This window comes from Sapajus apella, unplaced genomic scaffold (assembly GCF_009761245.1).
Source record: "Sapajus apella isolate SASKATOON/1434 unplaced genomic scaffold, GSC_monkey_1.0 scaffold66, whole genome shotgun sequence".
Classification (NCBI taxonomy): Eukaryota; Metazoa; Chordata; class Mammalia; order Primates; family Cebidae; genus Sapajus; species Sapajus apella.
The window spans coordinates 8,833,367-8,849,087 of NW_022437006.1; the positions used below are offsets into that span (position 1 = coordinate 8,833,367).

Sequence of the window (15,721 nt, forward strand, 5' to 3'; positions counted from 1 at the left end):
GCAAAGACTTGGAACCAACCCAAATTCCCATCAATGATAGACTGAATAAATAAAATGTGGCACATATATGCCATGGAATACTATGCAGCCATAAAAAAAGGATGCGTTCATGTCCTCTGCAGGGACATGGCTGAACCTGGAAACCATCATTCTCGGCAAACACACACAAGAACAGAAAGCCAAATACCACATGTTCTCACTAGTAAGTGGAAGTTGAACAATGAGAACACAGTACACAGTGAGGGGAACATCACACACTGGGGCCTGTTGGGGGGGTGGGGTGATTGGGGAGGGATAATATCAGGGGAAATACCTAATATAGATGATGGGTTGATGGGTGCAGGAACCACTATGGCACGTGTATACTTATGTAACAAATCTGCATATTCTGCACCTGTACCAGAACTTGAAGTATAAAATGAAATTTAGAGAGTTAGAGAATCTGTTACAATGAAGCTCTTTGTAATATACTTGTAACTTTTCTGTAGGCTTGCAACTATTTCAATTTTTTAAAATTAAAAGCCAATATTAAATTAGGAAAACTGATGCTTATATGCTGCATATATCTGACTGAGCATGAATTGATATCCTTATTATATAAAGCATTCTTACAAATAAGAAAAATGGCAAGACTCTCCTTTAAATGAAAATGATACTTAGAAACTATTCATCAACTCTGACACAAATAACTTACTAAAAAATATATTTCCAAAATATTCAAATTCACTAATTCAAAAATTATGAAATTTTAGAAATTATAGCCAGTTTTCAGATGTTGTATTAGCAAAACATATTTTAAATATAATGCTCGATGTTTGAAAATGTGTGTAGTTTGTGTGTAGTTTAAAGTTTAAGTGTGTTAGTACATAGTTTAATGTCTAATTCATTTGCTAAGCACATTTTTTTCTTTTAATTTACTCAAAACACATAATATCTTACTTTACTTTTGGTGCTGTTCAGACTATTTTTACTGGTTGAATTAAATGGGTTTAAGCTGAAATATTCAGTAACTCATGTATTCTGCTATCCATTCAGTATTCTCAAGAATGTGTCATCCCACAATCAAGTGTAATTTTTACAATACCTAGAGTTCTAAATAACCAATGGTTAAAGTACAAAGGAAAGATGACAGCATGTCAATCACCTTTCAGAATGCTTAGTGAATAAAATTACTAAAAAGAAAGGCAAAACATGACTTGTATTCAGCTGTTATGAAACACATCAAATTTCAACCACAAAAATATGAGTTCTCTCCAGAATCAGAGGAAATAGAGTGTACCCAACAGCAAGAGAAATAAGATGTTTTAGGTAATGGAGATAACATAAACTCCACTGTCAATTAAGACACCAAAATAAGATTTCACATTACATGAACTTTTTAAAAAGGTAGACACTTAATCATAACTAAAGGAAATAGTGAAATAAGTTAAAAGTAGAATTCTCTTTCCTGAATAATAAACTGTAGGAAAAATTATAATTTTTAAATGAGCCCTTTGTAAAATTATTTTAGGCAACTGATCAAGGGCTTAAAGAGTATTTGTGAAGTTTCACATTGGCATGAAAAGACTAAAAGGAGATGTGTTGTAATGTCGAAGAATTAAAATATATTACAACAATCCTTCGACATTCATTGTGGAAAAGAATATTAAAATGTCAGTGCATATGAATGTATGGTAGATTAAGGAAAGAGAATTAAATGAACTTTCATGGTACATCAAAAATTTTGTTATTATACTCTGAGTTGCATCTAAGAATCCAACTCGGCCACTAGGGAAAAGAGAAAGCAATTTAAATCCTGTAGAAAATGCTACTTTTGATACAAACCAAAATCCATTTTTCTAGTAATACAGCAACCTAAAAGTCTTTTACAATTAGAAAATATTATAGAAAAGTAAATAACCCATCTCAGTAGCAGTACAATGTATAAGGTTCTTAAGAATTAATATAACAAAATATGTATATACATGTACTTTATGTAATTTCAAAGATGATAATAGAAGAAATTAAAAATGTAGAGATAAACCATATTACTGGATTAGAAGACTGAGTAATATAAAAATATTAATACATTGACCCATAAATGTGATCTAATTTCAATACATACCAATGAAATTTTTTTCATAAAACTGAAACTGATTCTAGTTATTCCCAAGAATGAAGTTTCAAACACAGCAAAAATTTCTTAACAGGAAGAACAAAGAGACTTGAGCTCTTAAATATGAAATCTTATACAACTATATTAATCAGAGTATTGTGGTATCTCTGCAGAAATCAACAAATAGGATAGTAGAACAGAAAACAGGGCCCAGAAACCAACTTCAGCATTGATGGAGATTTAAGATGGCATTACAAATCTTTGAGAAAACAGTGGGCTGTTGAAAAAGTTGCACTGGGGCCACCAGCTTCATCTGTTGAATATTTCACTGGATATCTACATCTAAGTAGATACCTTAGATACCTACATCTAACTCCAAAATGTCAATTTTTTTCTTAGGCAGGACTAAAGGGGATTAAAATAGAATATCCATTTAATATACTAAGGCAGATTAAGATGAAAATTTAAACAGAGATGTACTATTATACCCTTTTCAGATCCACAATTAAAATATCAGTAGGAAACTAATCAACAGAATTTTCATTTATGCCTGTAGGCAGTATTAACTGCACTGCCAAATACTGTGCCGAGACAATTATTTTCTCACTAGAGTGACACAAACTCTCCAACACCCAAAGCAGAATGCTCAATAGCATCAAGAATAGACTTTTTTCTTGCATCTAATAATTGTCCAAAATTGTACTAAATTTTGTTTTATTTTATATAATGGGCCACGAATTTCTCATACAAGATTCTATTTTTCTCAAATTTTCAATTTAGCCTTCTCTTTTTTTATACAGGGGAAAAACATTCTTTCTTCACTATGTCATTAACATAATCCCACCCCTTAAAGACAGAAATTATTGGCTGGACTGCACATCATTTAAGAAAATTTCGCACCTAAAAAGAAACCATAAAAACTTAAAGGCAAATTAAAAATACAGACGATAAAGAATTAATATCCTTATTAAATGGAGCTCATTTAAATCAATAAGAAAACATGGAAAATTGACAATGTATATACATAGGCAATTTATAAAAGAAGAAATATGAATGGCCAATAAGCATATGAAAAGGTACTCAGCTTCACCAACAAAGTATTAACTCTCACCTAGGGAATGGGCAAATTTTTTAATCATTGTGGAAGAAGGTAGGTAAGTAGGCCTCTGCTGATGAGACTGCAACATATTAAAATTTGTTATGAAATATGTATTTCATATATATTCATAGTATGTAGAAAATTACACATATGCATACATATTTCATAAATCACCTATATTTGGTGGGTGTGCATAATTTCATACATATTAATATCTATAATGCTTAAATCTATATCTATATGTCTACCAAATATCATAAAATTTAGAAGTACATATACACAGTGCATATGGAAATAGCCATACTGGTTGATTATAATCAAGGTACATTCTAATTTGTCACTTTTCTGCTTTGATTGTTTACTGCCCATGGCATAGTGATTACTATACATTTTGAATATCACTAATTAATACAATAGTATACTACAATTGAGTAGTAATTTTTTGAATTTGCATTTTTTAAATGTATGCATTAAATAACTACAACATGAAAAAGACCTATATGTAAGTTTATTACTGGTACAAAAATAGACAGATTAATGAAACAAGAGACAGCCCAGAAATGATTTTAATATAAAATATAAGATTATATATCAAATGAGGGAGGTATCGGAATAATTGGTGTTAGAATAATTATCTATTTGAAAAAATGTTTAGAGCCTCAATTCTTAAGTACACTGAAATGAATTTTAGATGGGTTCAAGTGTAAGACAGGGAAACCATAAAAAATGTATTTTTTAAAAGCATGGCTTTTTAAAATCTCAGGATAGGAAAAGCCATTTCAAACAAAGAAAAAAATCTATAAGGAATAAATTAATTTAAATAACAACCGAATAATAAACACACATAAAGAAGCAACATTTAGAATGCAAAAATCTTCTTAAAGAAAAAAATCAAATGTTCAGCAAAGCCAGAACCTCTAATGGCATTGCATTTAATCATTTACAAAAAATAATAATAATAAAATATTTTTGTCTAAAACATTATATTTAATAGGAATTTATATAGTTGATGGATTGGCTCTTTACACACACACACACACACACACACACACACACACACACACAGAATTCTGAACCAATGGCTCAAAAAAAATCTCTGTCCATTGAAAACATCTCTATAAAATATGATATTAGATAGTAAATCATTGAGATATGATAAGCTTATATCTTAAAGAAGATTAGGAAGAGCTATAGATTCCTAAAATTTAGACATCAACATTTTCAAAAATGGTCAAAGGGGAAATAATAAAGTCACAAGCCCTTAGCAAAGCCAAAACAAAAAAAAAAACTAAAATTATAATCTCAAAGTTTTTATTCCTTAGTGAATAAAAAGTAGTTGGAAAATTTTTTAATCATTAGACATTTTTTTTAGTGCAGGAAAGAAAAAAATAACCTTAAAAAAGTAGCAGACTGATCATTAAAAGTTACATGAGCCAATTATTTCTAATGAACAATTCATCTCTCCTACCATGTAAAAGGAAATGATATGGCAACACAGAAACGGGAAGTATGAAAAACCACAAGAAGGAACACCAAGGTTGTTCTCAAAACACAGTATGTTTGTTCCATAATGACAGTTGCTTACACAACAACCAAAATACCAGTACTCTGTCCATAGGGATTGAAGAGAGTAGATGTGAAAGAGCTGCGAGATCGATGACCCAGAAGGGTCTTGCAATGATTGCCTTATATATTTAGGGCCTGATAACTGGATATGCTCGGAATAGGATGGCTGCTTGGAAATATCCTTGGTCCTCTGCATCCCCATCTAGGAGGAAAATACCCAAAATGTGTGATGAAAGTGGATATGGGTTGGTTAGTCTATGGGCTGATGCAGCAGCAGTCAACTGATTCATTCTTTGACCCTGCAGAAATAGTGGACTGCTGACAGGAAGGGGGAAAAAATGGCTTGCTTCTTGGTGTGAAATGGGGGATTTGTGCTCTATGAGATAATCTCTGTATGTTAAAATGTGTATTTCTGTCCACCACATCACCTATATAAGAATTATGATGAGAAATTTCATTTGCTTACTTTAATTTACTTTATTTGATGAGCACTTGACCATGCATACTTGGTAGTGATATATGTATGTTTTGCCACATTAGAATATATATTGCAACTTTCCTATAAAATGCACATCAGAGATGCAATTTTGTTAGAGATAAACAATGATATAGAAACACAAGAAAATAAAATCTAAGTAAAGTTTTTAAATTACATAGAAATTGGAGTTTGATGTTTTAATTTATAAACATTATCTTTAGTTATTTATTAAATAAATTGCAAGCAGAAAGTAAAGAGTTTAGTAGCATCTGTGTCAGTCTATTGATTTCATCCATAACAAAGTCATTTTTTAGTTCAGAGCTATTAAGCCAAGAAAATATTGCCAGCAAGTTTAATTTTTACTTACTAATGTCAAAAAGAGAAATGGCTTAATATATGACAAGCACTCACAAACATGAAGACACATTTTATCAACCTCATACATAAATACATTTTTACTCACCCAGAATGTATAATTAATATTAAGAGGGTAAAAAAATCTCATTTATTTCACCTGAAGTTTATTAATATAGAAGATGATGACAAACTATAGGACAGTTTTGTATTTATTTGCAAAGCTATTATCACAAATTATTTCCATGTATACTATTTGCAAAGCATTCAAAGTCAGAAACATAAATAATGCTTGGATATCAGCAAAATTCCCAATAAACCCCTCAGAACCAATTTATATATCTAAAGTTCAAGATTATTTTAAATAAAGAAGAAATATTATAAATTACAGAACAGAGTCTAGGCAACTATACCAAATCACACTAAGGTATAACAAAAGGTTTTTATTTATCCTGAAGAAACTGTAGTTGTGTAAACATGGAAGAAGGAAACAGTTTCTTTGGAATTTTCAAGAAATTTCTTTTATTTTTACTAATAAATATACTTTTGCTTTTCAACAAGCCTTCATATTTTTCATATTTCTCTTCTATGTTTCCTGTACAAATGAATAAGTGAATGAATACCTTAAAAATATTTCTCTATTCTCTATTATTCCCCTTTCAAAACACAATAGTCAGAAAACTATAATAATGAGAGAATTCTTTGGATCAGCCTGAGTGTCTTAATTCTTTCCAACAAGTGACATATATTATTGTCTGCTGTTTTTAGGTAATGCTGCTGATGGTGAACATACTGAAACAACTGAAGAGCCAAAAATCTTTTTACACTGTGTTCACATAAAGTTTGTGGTTTAGTTTTTAACATCAGCCTCTACATAAGGAACACCATTTGAAACCAGCATCTCAGGTTGTGGGGCCAAATGAGACTTTGCTCATAGCATACCAGGGCACTGCTGATGAGGTTCCCGGGAGGTTCATAATTAATTATGTCATTTGGTTTGAAGCTGTTTCAGTGCCAAGGTTTGACTGAAGCCTTCTTAATTATGTGGCAGTGTGATCATCTGCCCTTCCTAGTTTCATCTTGCTTTTAGTTCACTACAGATACCCTAGAATCCATAGCATGCCCATTAGTCCATATGTCCAAACCAACAAAATTGTGTGATTAGACATCCAGCATTAACACTGTGGCTGAGATGTTGCCATATAGCTTATAACAGTGGCTGTTCTCTAAGAATCTAACTTACAGCTGTTTCAAGGCAGGGGCTGCCAGTTAGTATATTCCTCACGCTAAAGTTAATGACATTTCAGGATGGATTAGGCACCCTGCATCAATATAGCAGATTGAACATTCTTCAAATCCTACCACCCTAGCGTGATGAAAATTTCGTGATGCCATTTATGATTCCTGATGTACTCATAATAATCTTTTTCTTCATCTTTTACTCATTTCTTCATCTACCAAATATTTATTTAGCATCTAACTGTGTATGTATGACAGCATGACAGACGCAATGGAGTTTGCAAGTTTAATGCACCATCCTTGACAGGAGAAAACCTTAACATCTAATCAAAAATTGTTGTCAACTATGTAAATATTTTACACAAACACACAAATTCACCTGAGAAAAGGATGAGAGAGCTGCATCCCAGAGCATTAATGAGGTTATCGCTAAATGTCAGAATTACAGGCAGTGGTAAATGTTTAACAATTGGCTCTATGTTCTCTAGAGATATAATTCTAAGCTATTGCTTTATTTGCCCATTTGTGTCAGAAAGAGAGTATTTAAGAAGTATGAAAAAAATAAAGGTTCTAGGTTCATTGAAAAAGTATATTTTTAAAAGTCTTGTTTTGTAGCATCTGCTGATTTCCATAGAATAATTACTCATACCATGGCCTATTTCAAGCTACGAATGTCAACCAGTTCACAAAATTTCAACCCTTAGATCCAGTCAAGCCTACTGACTGGATGAGCTTCATTTTCCTTTTTTTTACTTTTTTTGTTTTCAAAATGCCTTAATGATAATAGGGGTTATCCTCAGGGATAGAAACTGGTGGCAGGGGACAGGAATGGAAGTAGATTTTTTTCCTCCATATCCTGTTGTGGCTTTTACATTTTGAACCTTGGTATGTATTGCCAATTTAAAAAAAAAAAAGCTACAAATTTGACTTTTAAAAGTTAAATTATTTGTTACAACTGTAATCAAAAGCAGTAAATGACATTTTAATGTCTCATGCAAATAACACACATGTATATACATAAAATATTTAAATAATACTGAAAGACATGCATCCAAAAAAAGAATGAGTTCATGTCCTTTGCAAGGACATGGATGAAGCTGGAAGCCATCATTCTCAGCAAACTACCACAGGACAGAAAACCAAACACCACATGCTCTCACTCAAAAGTGGGAATTGAACAATGAGAACACATGTTCACAGGGAGGAGAACATCACACACTGGGGCTGGTCAGGGGGTAGGGGGGTAAGGGGAGCGAGAGCATTAGGACAAACACCTAACGCATGCAGGGCTTCAAACCTAGATGACAGGTTGATAGGTGCAGCAAACCACCATGGCACATGTATACAAACTCATGTTCTGCACTTGTATCCCACAACTTAAAGTAAAATTTTAAAAACTGGCACAATTTTTTAAATGCATTGGAAACTGATACAGGAAGAACATAATGATGAGTGAAAGCTTCCTGGAGATACGAGTGGAGTTCTGAAGTACAAGCAGGATTTGAACAAACAGAGAACAAGAAAAAGGGTGATAAACAGATGCTAAGCAGACTGGTCATTGTACCTGGCTAGTATTTATACTCCAACTGAAAGATATCACTTTACTCCATCACCACCAGTGCTGGAGCTACCATTCCCACAGTCTCCATCACTTCCTACCTTCTCCCTCTTTAATTAGGCTTCAGAGCAGGCTGCCCCATAGATAGGTGTTCACTGCAAACAGCCCAAATGGAGATAAGACTGGAGTCAGGAACCGACATAAGAAAAGAGAGCCAGTCTCACATCACCTCTAATAATAATACTAATGTTCATTTCATATTTTTTGTCTAGCAGACTTCGTGGTCTAACTGGCAGAGTCTAAATTCATAGAGGAATATCTCAAGCTCTTGCTGTTGCTCAAGCTCTTGCTCTTATGCTTTCTCTCAGGCAGGCAAGAACATGTGCTCAGAGGAAGGATCATAATGCGACTGCCATCCATCTTCCCCCCCAAAAAAACTAGAAAAATGAGCATCCTTTAGCAGGGCATTCAGAAAAGTTCTTACTATGGTGAACTAGAAAGCACCCAACGAAGAGCCGGTCCTATACCTAATCACTGCCAGTTGGAAGTGACTGAGCTACATTGAGAAAAGCAATATATATGTAATGTGACCTGAAGGACACAGTCTACTTACCAGGCCTTCATATAGAAAGCTCCACTGGCATATTGAGCGGGAAAACTCCGTTGTATATGACTATCTTGCATATTACCAGGAAAGTGTCTCCAAAGGGGGCAGTGCTGCTTCAAAGACCTTCATATCTAGATGCATGTTATCAGCATCACTGTAGATCTACTTTTTCTGAAGTGACCAGCTAACAAAAAGTTCCCTGAACTTGTTCTCTTAGGACACTTACTACCTTTGGCCACAAAAGGCCATAGGAGAAATATGTCTCTGGTTTCAGTGCCAAGAACGGTTGAATTATCCTGATTATTTAACTAGGTTTCTATCTTTTTGTTTGCTCTGATTTGTATATGTTTCATTTTATCTTTCTTGTCCGATAGATATCTCTATAAGCCACCTTAAAAATTTTTGTGAAAGAAAGCAGAAAATAATGAAATAAGTGTTCAGGCAATGATGAAACTAAAGAGATGAGTGGGGAAAAGCAAGATAACTAAAGAAACATAGCTTCAGCAACAAGAACAGGAAAATCCTTTACAAGCCATAACAGAAGTTCTGTAGAGATGACGGAAGGCAATATAACAGTGCATTAGTAAAAGGACTCAATAATAAGAAGACGGTTTTGGTTCTGGCTCTGTCACTAACTAGCTAAATGATGCTATAAAAAAGAAAAAAAAGTCAGTAAAGAACCTAGTTTAATGATCTCTCATAGACCTGGAGAGACGAGATAGCACAGAGGTTCAGCAGGTAGGCTCTATAATCACACTGAGTGTGAAAGCCTACTTCCATTTATTCCCATGAAACCTTTAACAACTTATCTCAAAGGCTTCTTATTCTTATCTGTAAAACAAAAATAAGAGTGTTGATCTTGTATGATTGTGGGAGGTCTGTGAACTTTTTAGCCAGTATTTTCAAGCACTCTACATGGATTTACAGAGAGGGACCCTTAAGCTACAGAATAATAAAGCCTTTTTACAAGGTCCCAAAACCAACGAGTGACAGAGCTATGACTGGAATGCATGCTGTCCATCTCCAGGTCTATGCACTTAATGACTCCTGAATACTGATGACAAATGAACTAATCATGTGTAATGCATGGAGCACAGTGCCTAGCACATGGTAAGCCCGTAATAACTGTTGGCTTACTCAGCAAATGAGAGTGCCTCACAAATCTAAATTATTTTCCACATTATGGAAAGATATACTATATCTCAAATATGATACTTGTTAAATAATAACATATCTAGATAATTCTAATAACATATCTGGATAAATGTCATAACTGATAGATGATACAAACATAGAATGAACAAGTAAAATAAGAAATGACAGAAATAATATTAATTTTAAAAGTGTAACTAGAAAACTTAACAGCTGAGTATAAATACTTATTTATAAGAAATATTCATTGTATTGTTACTTATTAAAGTTTAAAAAGTAAATGAGTTAAATACCCAAATGTAAGGGGTTGATTAAACAAAATATGGCATATCTACACACACAGACAAAAGGACTGGATTAAAATATGACAGAACGTCGACATTAGTCTTTTGGTAATATGATTTGTATTAATTTTCCTATTTGTTTCCAACTGTCAATTTTCTATAATAATCTGGAAAACATATTTCTATAATAATCTGAAAATAGGAAAACATATTCTTTAATAATCTGGAAAAATAAAAATTATTTTCAATTGAAATAAATCCATATAAAGTCCTGTCCATAACTTCAACAAATCTACCTCACAGGAAGAGTAAGAAAGGATTTGCTTGACAGCAAGCCACCTGACAAAGGTCAGATATTTCAGTTGCCAATAACTTTATAATGTTTAAGGTGCTTAAAAACATCAAACTTTTTAAAGAAGTATTACATGGAAAAAGTTTGCAGATTGCAAAAGGTCTGTGCTTATCAGAGTGTGTACGGTTAAGGTGTTCGACCCTAGGAACCAATACAAACATTAACCATCTAGGACTCATACACTTGAAGGAAATAGGCCTATTGAAATGTTGTCCAACCAGCCTCTGAAAGAGCAGATGGAGCCACCAGCACCAGTTAGCCCAGAGACAGGAGCAGTAAGAAAGGAGGTAGCAGTGGCCATCGTCTACATATGGGATGTCATCTGGAAGAAGGCTGGGCAAGTTCTATGTCTCTACAAACAGGGGAATGGGAGAAAGTCACAGGGAAGAAAAATCTGATGTGCAAAGTTAAGGGGAAATTTTCCCAGCATGTAGAGATAATCAGAAATACAACAGGTTGTTCTACAAAGAAACAATCTTCCTTTATTACATGTGACTCCTGTTGCCTGAAAGCTCAATGGACACAGGCAGAGACATTCTCCTGTAAGCAAGGAGCTCACTGGATCTCCACCACATGAAGACAAGGCCTGTCCCTGCAACCAGAACCAGACCAAAGGGACTAGCCCCAATCAAGCCTTAAAGATGGGATTGCTCCCTTTCTTGCTCCTCCCTGAAGGTTGTAAGCCAGTTACCAGGCGAATGTTAGAATGGCACCCTCCCCTCAAAAACAGGCCAGAACCTTGGAGGAAAGAAACCCAAGTGAAGGGCCTGGGAAATTATCCTTTGGAGCTAACGATGTAATAAAATGAGGCCTCCAAGCCCCAAGAACAAACCAGATAGCATGTCCCTAGGAACCTTCCTCACTAACTCAGCCTTGCTATATTTTGTTCTCCACAAATATTTGCTTATCTTTGCTCTTTAGTATTTAGTAAAGATGTGCAAAGTCCCAGACTGTCTCATCTGTGATAAGAGAAACCAAATAAAGAGATTTATACCCAACCCACTCTTGGGCAGGATCATTAAAGCTTTTATAGATGTAAAGCACTTTATATGTATAAACTCTTTAATCTTCAAAACTTAGGAAGCAGGTACTAATATCCTCAGTTTATAGATGAGGAAATTGAAACACAGATGTTATGTGATTTCCCCAATGTCCACAAATAGTAAGTGGTGGACTTTCATTGCCAGAACTGTGGCTATTCTTTCCAGAAGGAATAATCTTTAACTCTTTGGTATTATTTAGTAGCAATTTATGTATATGTCAAGTATTATGAATGACTTTCTTCTTCTTGCTCTCTTCCCCCCATCGAGAGCTCCTAATCATGCACTCATATATCAGAAAAGCTGGAAGATAGCAGAAAGCATTTTTATACAATGCACGTCCAAGCATACAGCTGTAACTGCTGCAAACTATGAGGTACAAAAAGGAAGTTATCTGGCAATAACTTAAATCAAAATTATACGACTACTGGCCAGGTGCAGGGGTTCACACCTGTAATCCTAGCACTTTGGGAGATGGGTGAATTGCCTGAGCTTAAAAGTTAGAGACCAGCCTGGGAAACATGGTGAAACCCTTATCTCTACTAAAATGCAAAAAATTAACCGAGCATGGCAGCGTGTGTCTATAGTCCCAGCTACTCAAGAGGCTGAGGTAGGAGAATTGCTTGAGCCCAAGAGGCAGAGGTTGCAGTGAGTTGAGATTACTGCATTCCAGGCTGGGCTACAAAGTGACACTTCATCTCCATTAAAAAAAAATACACATATGCAACTACTAAACTCTAAAGCCAGGTAATTTTACAAATAAATAGAATATTATATTTTTGTGGATAACTATTCACAAATTAAGAAGTATGTTTGGCTTTATCACTGAGAAAGATACTTTTTGAGGAATTCAGTAATTAAAAAATTTGTTTTAGGAATAGCAACTTCTTACCAACCTGAAAAGGAGCAGCTCATTCTGCTTTTAGGCAATTACTTTCAATTACCTGTGTTTGTGATTTTTGTATAATTTAACAAAACCATTCTGTCTTAAACCAATCTTTTATACATCATAAAGATATATATAAAAGAAGAAAGCTTTTGTTTACTTCTCTGTCATATGTTTATTTAACCAGATATAATGAAAACACAAGAAACTCTAGCAGCCATATTTACCTGTGATCCAAGTGGTGAATTGAGAGAATAACTCCTGAATTTAAGTGGGTCTGTTTTAGGGTCACCAAAATAGTAAATTCATGTTTATTTCTTAGCTTCTGAAGAAACTGTTCAGCTGTAGTAGTGGAAGCTTTTATGCTTCTGGGAGTATCTAAAAAAGAAACAAACATGTACTAAGAATAGACTAGAATTTGATTTTATGAAATATCTTTTACATTCAACATCTTTCAAAAAACTTTATTAAGTTTATCAGTAATAGCTGATAAATACTGAGTCTCAGACTCTCTTGGTAAATTCTTTTTCAACAAGACTTTATGCTATATATAGTAACACATGACAGTAAAATCACACATGAATTACTGAATTTGTGTTTCATGAATCTTTGTTCAAAAATGTCACCTTTGAAGCAAAGAATCTTATTTGAGGAAGTACAATCCCAAGTTTTCTCTTTACACACTTCCTATATCCTAGATACCACAGCAACATCAGTGTCAACAATGAACAAAAAGATGTGATTCCTAGAATAGGACCTAAACGACCACACTAGAATCATTTAGCATTTCCAACACCTCATGACAGAAAACTGGATGTAAATCTATGTGCCACCCTCCACACTGGTTTCTTCAGCCAGAAGGTTTGCTATAAATAGATTTTTAAAAGATCATCGAAATTAGTCACTCTCAGCCTTCTGTGCAGTGGAAAAGGCATTAAGATCAAATTATCTCACCATACGTATAGAAAAAAAGAATACATAGAACCTAATTCCCATTTCCTCTCCAGGCTTAGAGAAAGCCTAGCCAAGGGAAGTTTACTTAACAGAGGAGAAACTTTTATTCTGAACTTCCTCATGGGTTAGCCTTGTACTCCAACCTCAAGACCCAAATTATATGGGGAAGCAGGTAAGAACAGAAATGGACTTAGTAAAAACCTATGATTCAAGCAACTGCTAACTGAGCATAAGGCTCTCCTATTCATAGTGTATGCAAATAAGATTGATGAGAGGTAGAGATGCAGTTTGTATTATGGTCAAATTGCTCTCTTCTTTCCTATGCTTCAGTCTAGATAAGTAGTTTTCAATGAAAGAACTAGCATTTAGAGAGGACAATTCTTCTTTGTGCAAGATTGTCCCATGCACTGTAATTATGTAAATATGGGTCCCTGCCCAACAAATGTCAGTAGCACCAAATACTCAGTCATTGCAACAACCCAAAGTACTCCCACACACTTCCAAACATTCCCAGGGAAGCAACGCTGTAGAAACTTAGTTGAGAATCACAACCTTGATGAAAGAGGGATTATAAAATTAAACCAAAATTTTCTGCCTTTCTAGGCCCCACAATTTTACATAATACTAATGTGTAATCACCTGGTCTAAGTCCATTACTGAGAATACACAGACATGGAGAATACACAGACTTTGAGACACTCATATAATAGAAGGGACAACTAATGTGATACAATGAAAGAAATGCTCTGAGAGAGGTAGGTACAAAGTTTTAATGGGTCAGATTGGAAAGTAGCCAACAGAATCTGAAGGGAAGGCTCAGAAAGTAGATGCTATTTGATCAGGAGTTGATCAGGCGGAGAAGAGGGAAAAGCATTCCAGACATAGGAAAAATCTTGTTACAAAGCAAAGATATGAAAGGACATGACACAGTGCAACGGGTGAACAGCAGGCATTGCTGGATGGGGTGAGTGGACTGGATAAGGCAGGACCTCACAGGCCAACTTAAAGGGACACCTGCTGTTTCCATCACCATTATCAATTTACTGTCTTAACAAAACAAAACAAACAAAAATTTCCTATTTACCACTGAGAAATGATACCTCCTCACTCTTAACCCTTGACTTCCTCTCTGCTACAATGGGTCATGTGACACAAACCTGACCAATCAGGTCATCACCTATCCTTGTGTACAGTAATTGGTTCAGGAACGGGTACCTAATCCAAGGTAATAAAGTCAGACTTGGGACAGTTGTTCAAAGATTTAGAGAAAAGAAACTTTCCTGTTGCGAAAAAGAAACTTCAACATGCCCATTCAACATTCATAACTCAAAAGAATAACAGTAATCTGAAACTTTTGCCATAATCAATGCAATATTTTCTCTCTAGGCTCTATTAGGGATAAGACAGGCTGTAGAAGAGATTCCATAATATTCCTCTTAGCTTCAAAATTTTTTGTTTCCTAAAGAGAGCATGCAAAATATAATTGAGAATGATTTCATATAGTGTTAACTTTTAATTCATTCTAATTTATACAGAAGTGAATCATTCACAAACTTCATTATTCATTTTAATGTAATAGATAAAAGCAAACTGAAATTAAATTATAAATATTTATTATGCTTCTACTCTTTTCAGGCAGGTAGAACTTTAGCAGCATCCTTTGTCTTGCCGAGCAGGAAGATACATGGGGATGCAAATGAGAGAAACGGAGAAAGGATTACAGTGAATACACAAATGATGATCAGATCCACTGAGAGGTTCAAGGATGTGGCCCAAAGAGATAGAGCTCTTACAGCAAGAGAAAAGGAATTTGGAAATGTGTGGTAGCTGCCTTACAAGATGGAACTTTAGAGAAAAGACACTCAAGGATTTCAAAGAATTTTAGGCTGTTTTGTTGTTTGCTATGCATAGAAGAACTTTATTAAATATCTATCTTATTCACTATTGCCTTTGAAGCTACATTTGTGAACAGAGCTGAGAGGCTACATTTTGTTCGTTTGTTTTTAAATTTTGTTCTTTTTTCAGATGAAACGACCTGTAAAGATTGGCCTTACGGT

At 34.4% G+C, this 15,721-nt stretch overlaps 1 protein-coding gene across 1 annotated transcript in view; it reads right to left on the reverse strand.

Annotated features, from left to right (window-relative positions):
* The window catches only part of NELL2 (neural EGFL like 2), a 365,165-nt gene that overhangs the window by 291,025 nt on the left and 58,419 nt on the right, over positions 1-15,721 (reverse strand). The window contains exon 4 of the mRNA XM_032248374.1: positions 12,938-13,088. Coding sequence (XP_032104265.1) covers positions 12,938-13,088 — 151 coding nt within the window. The remainder of the gene's footprint in view (positions 1-12,937; positions 13,089-15,721) is intronic.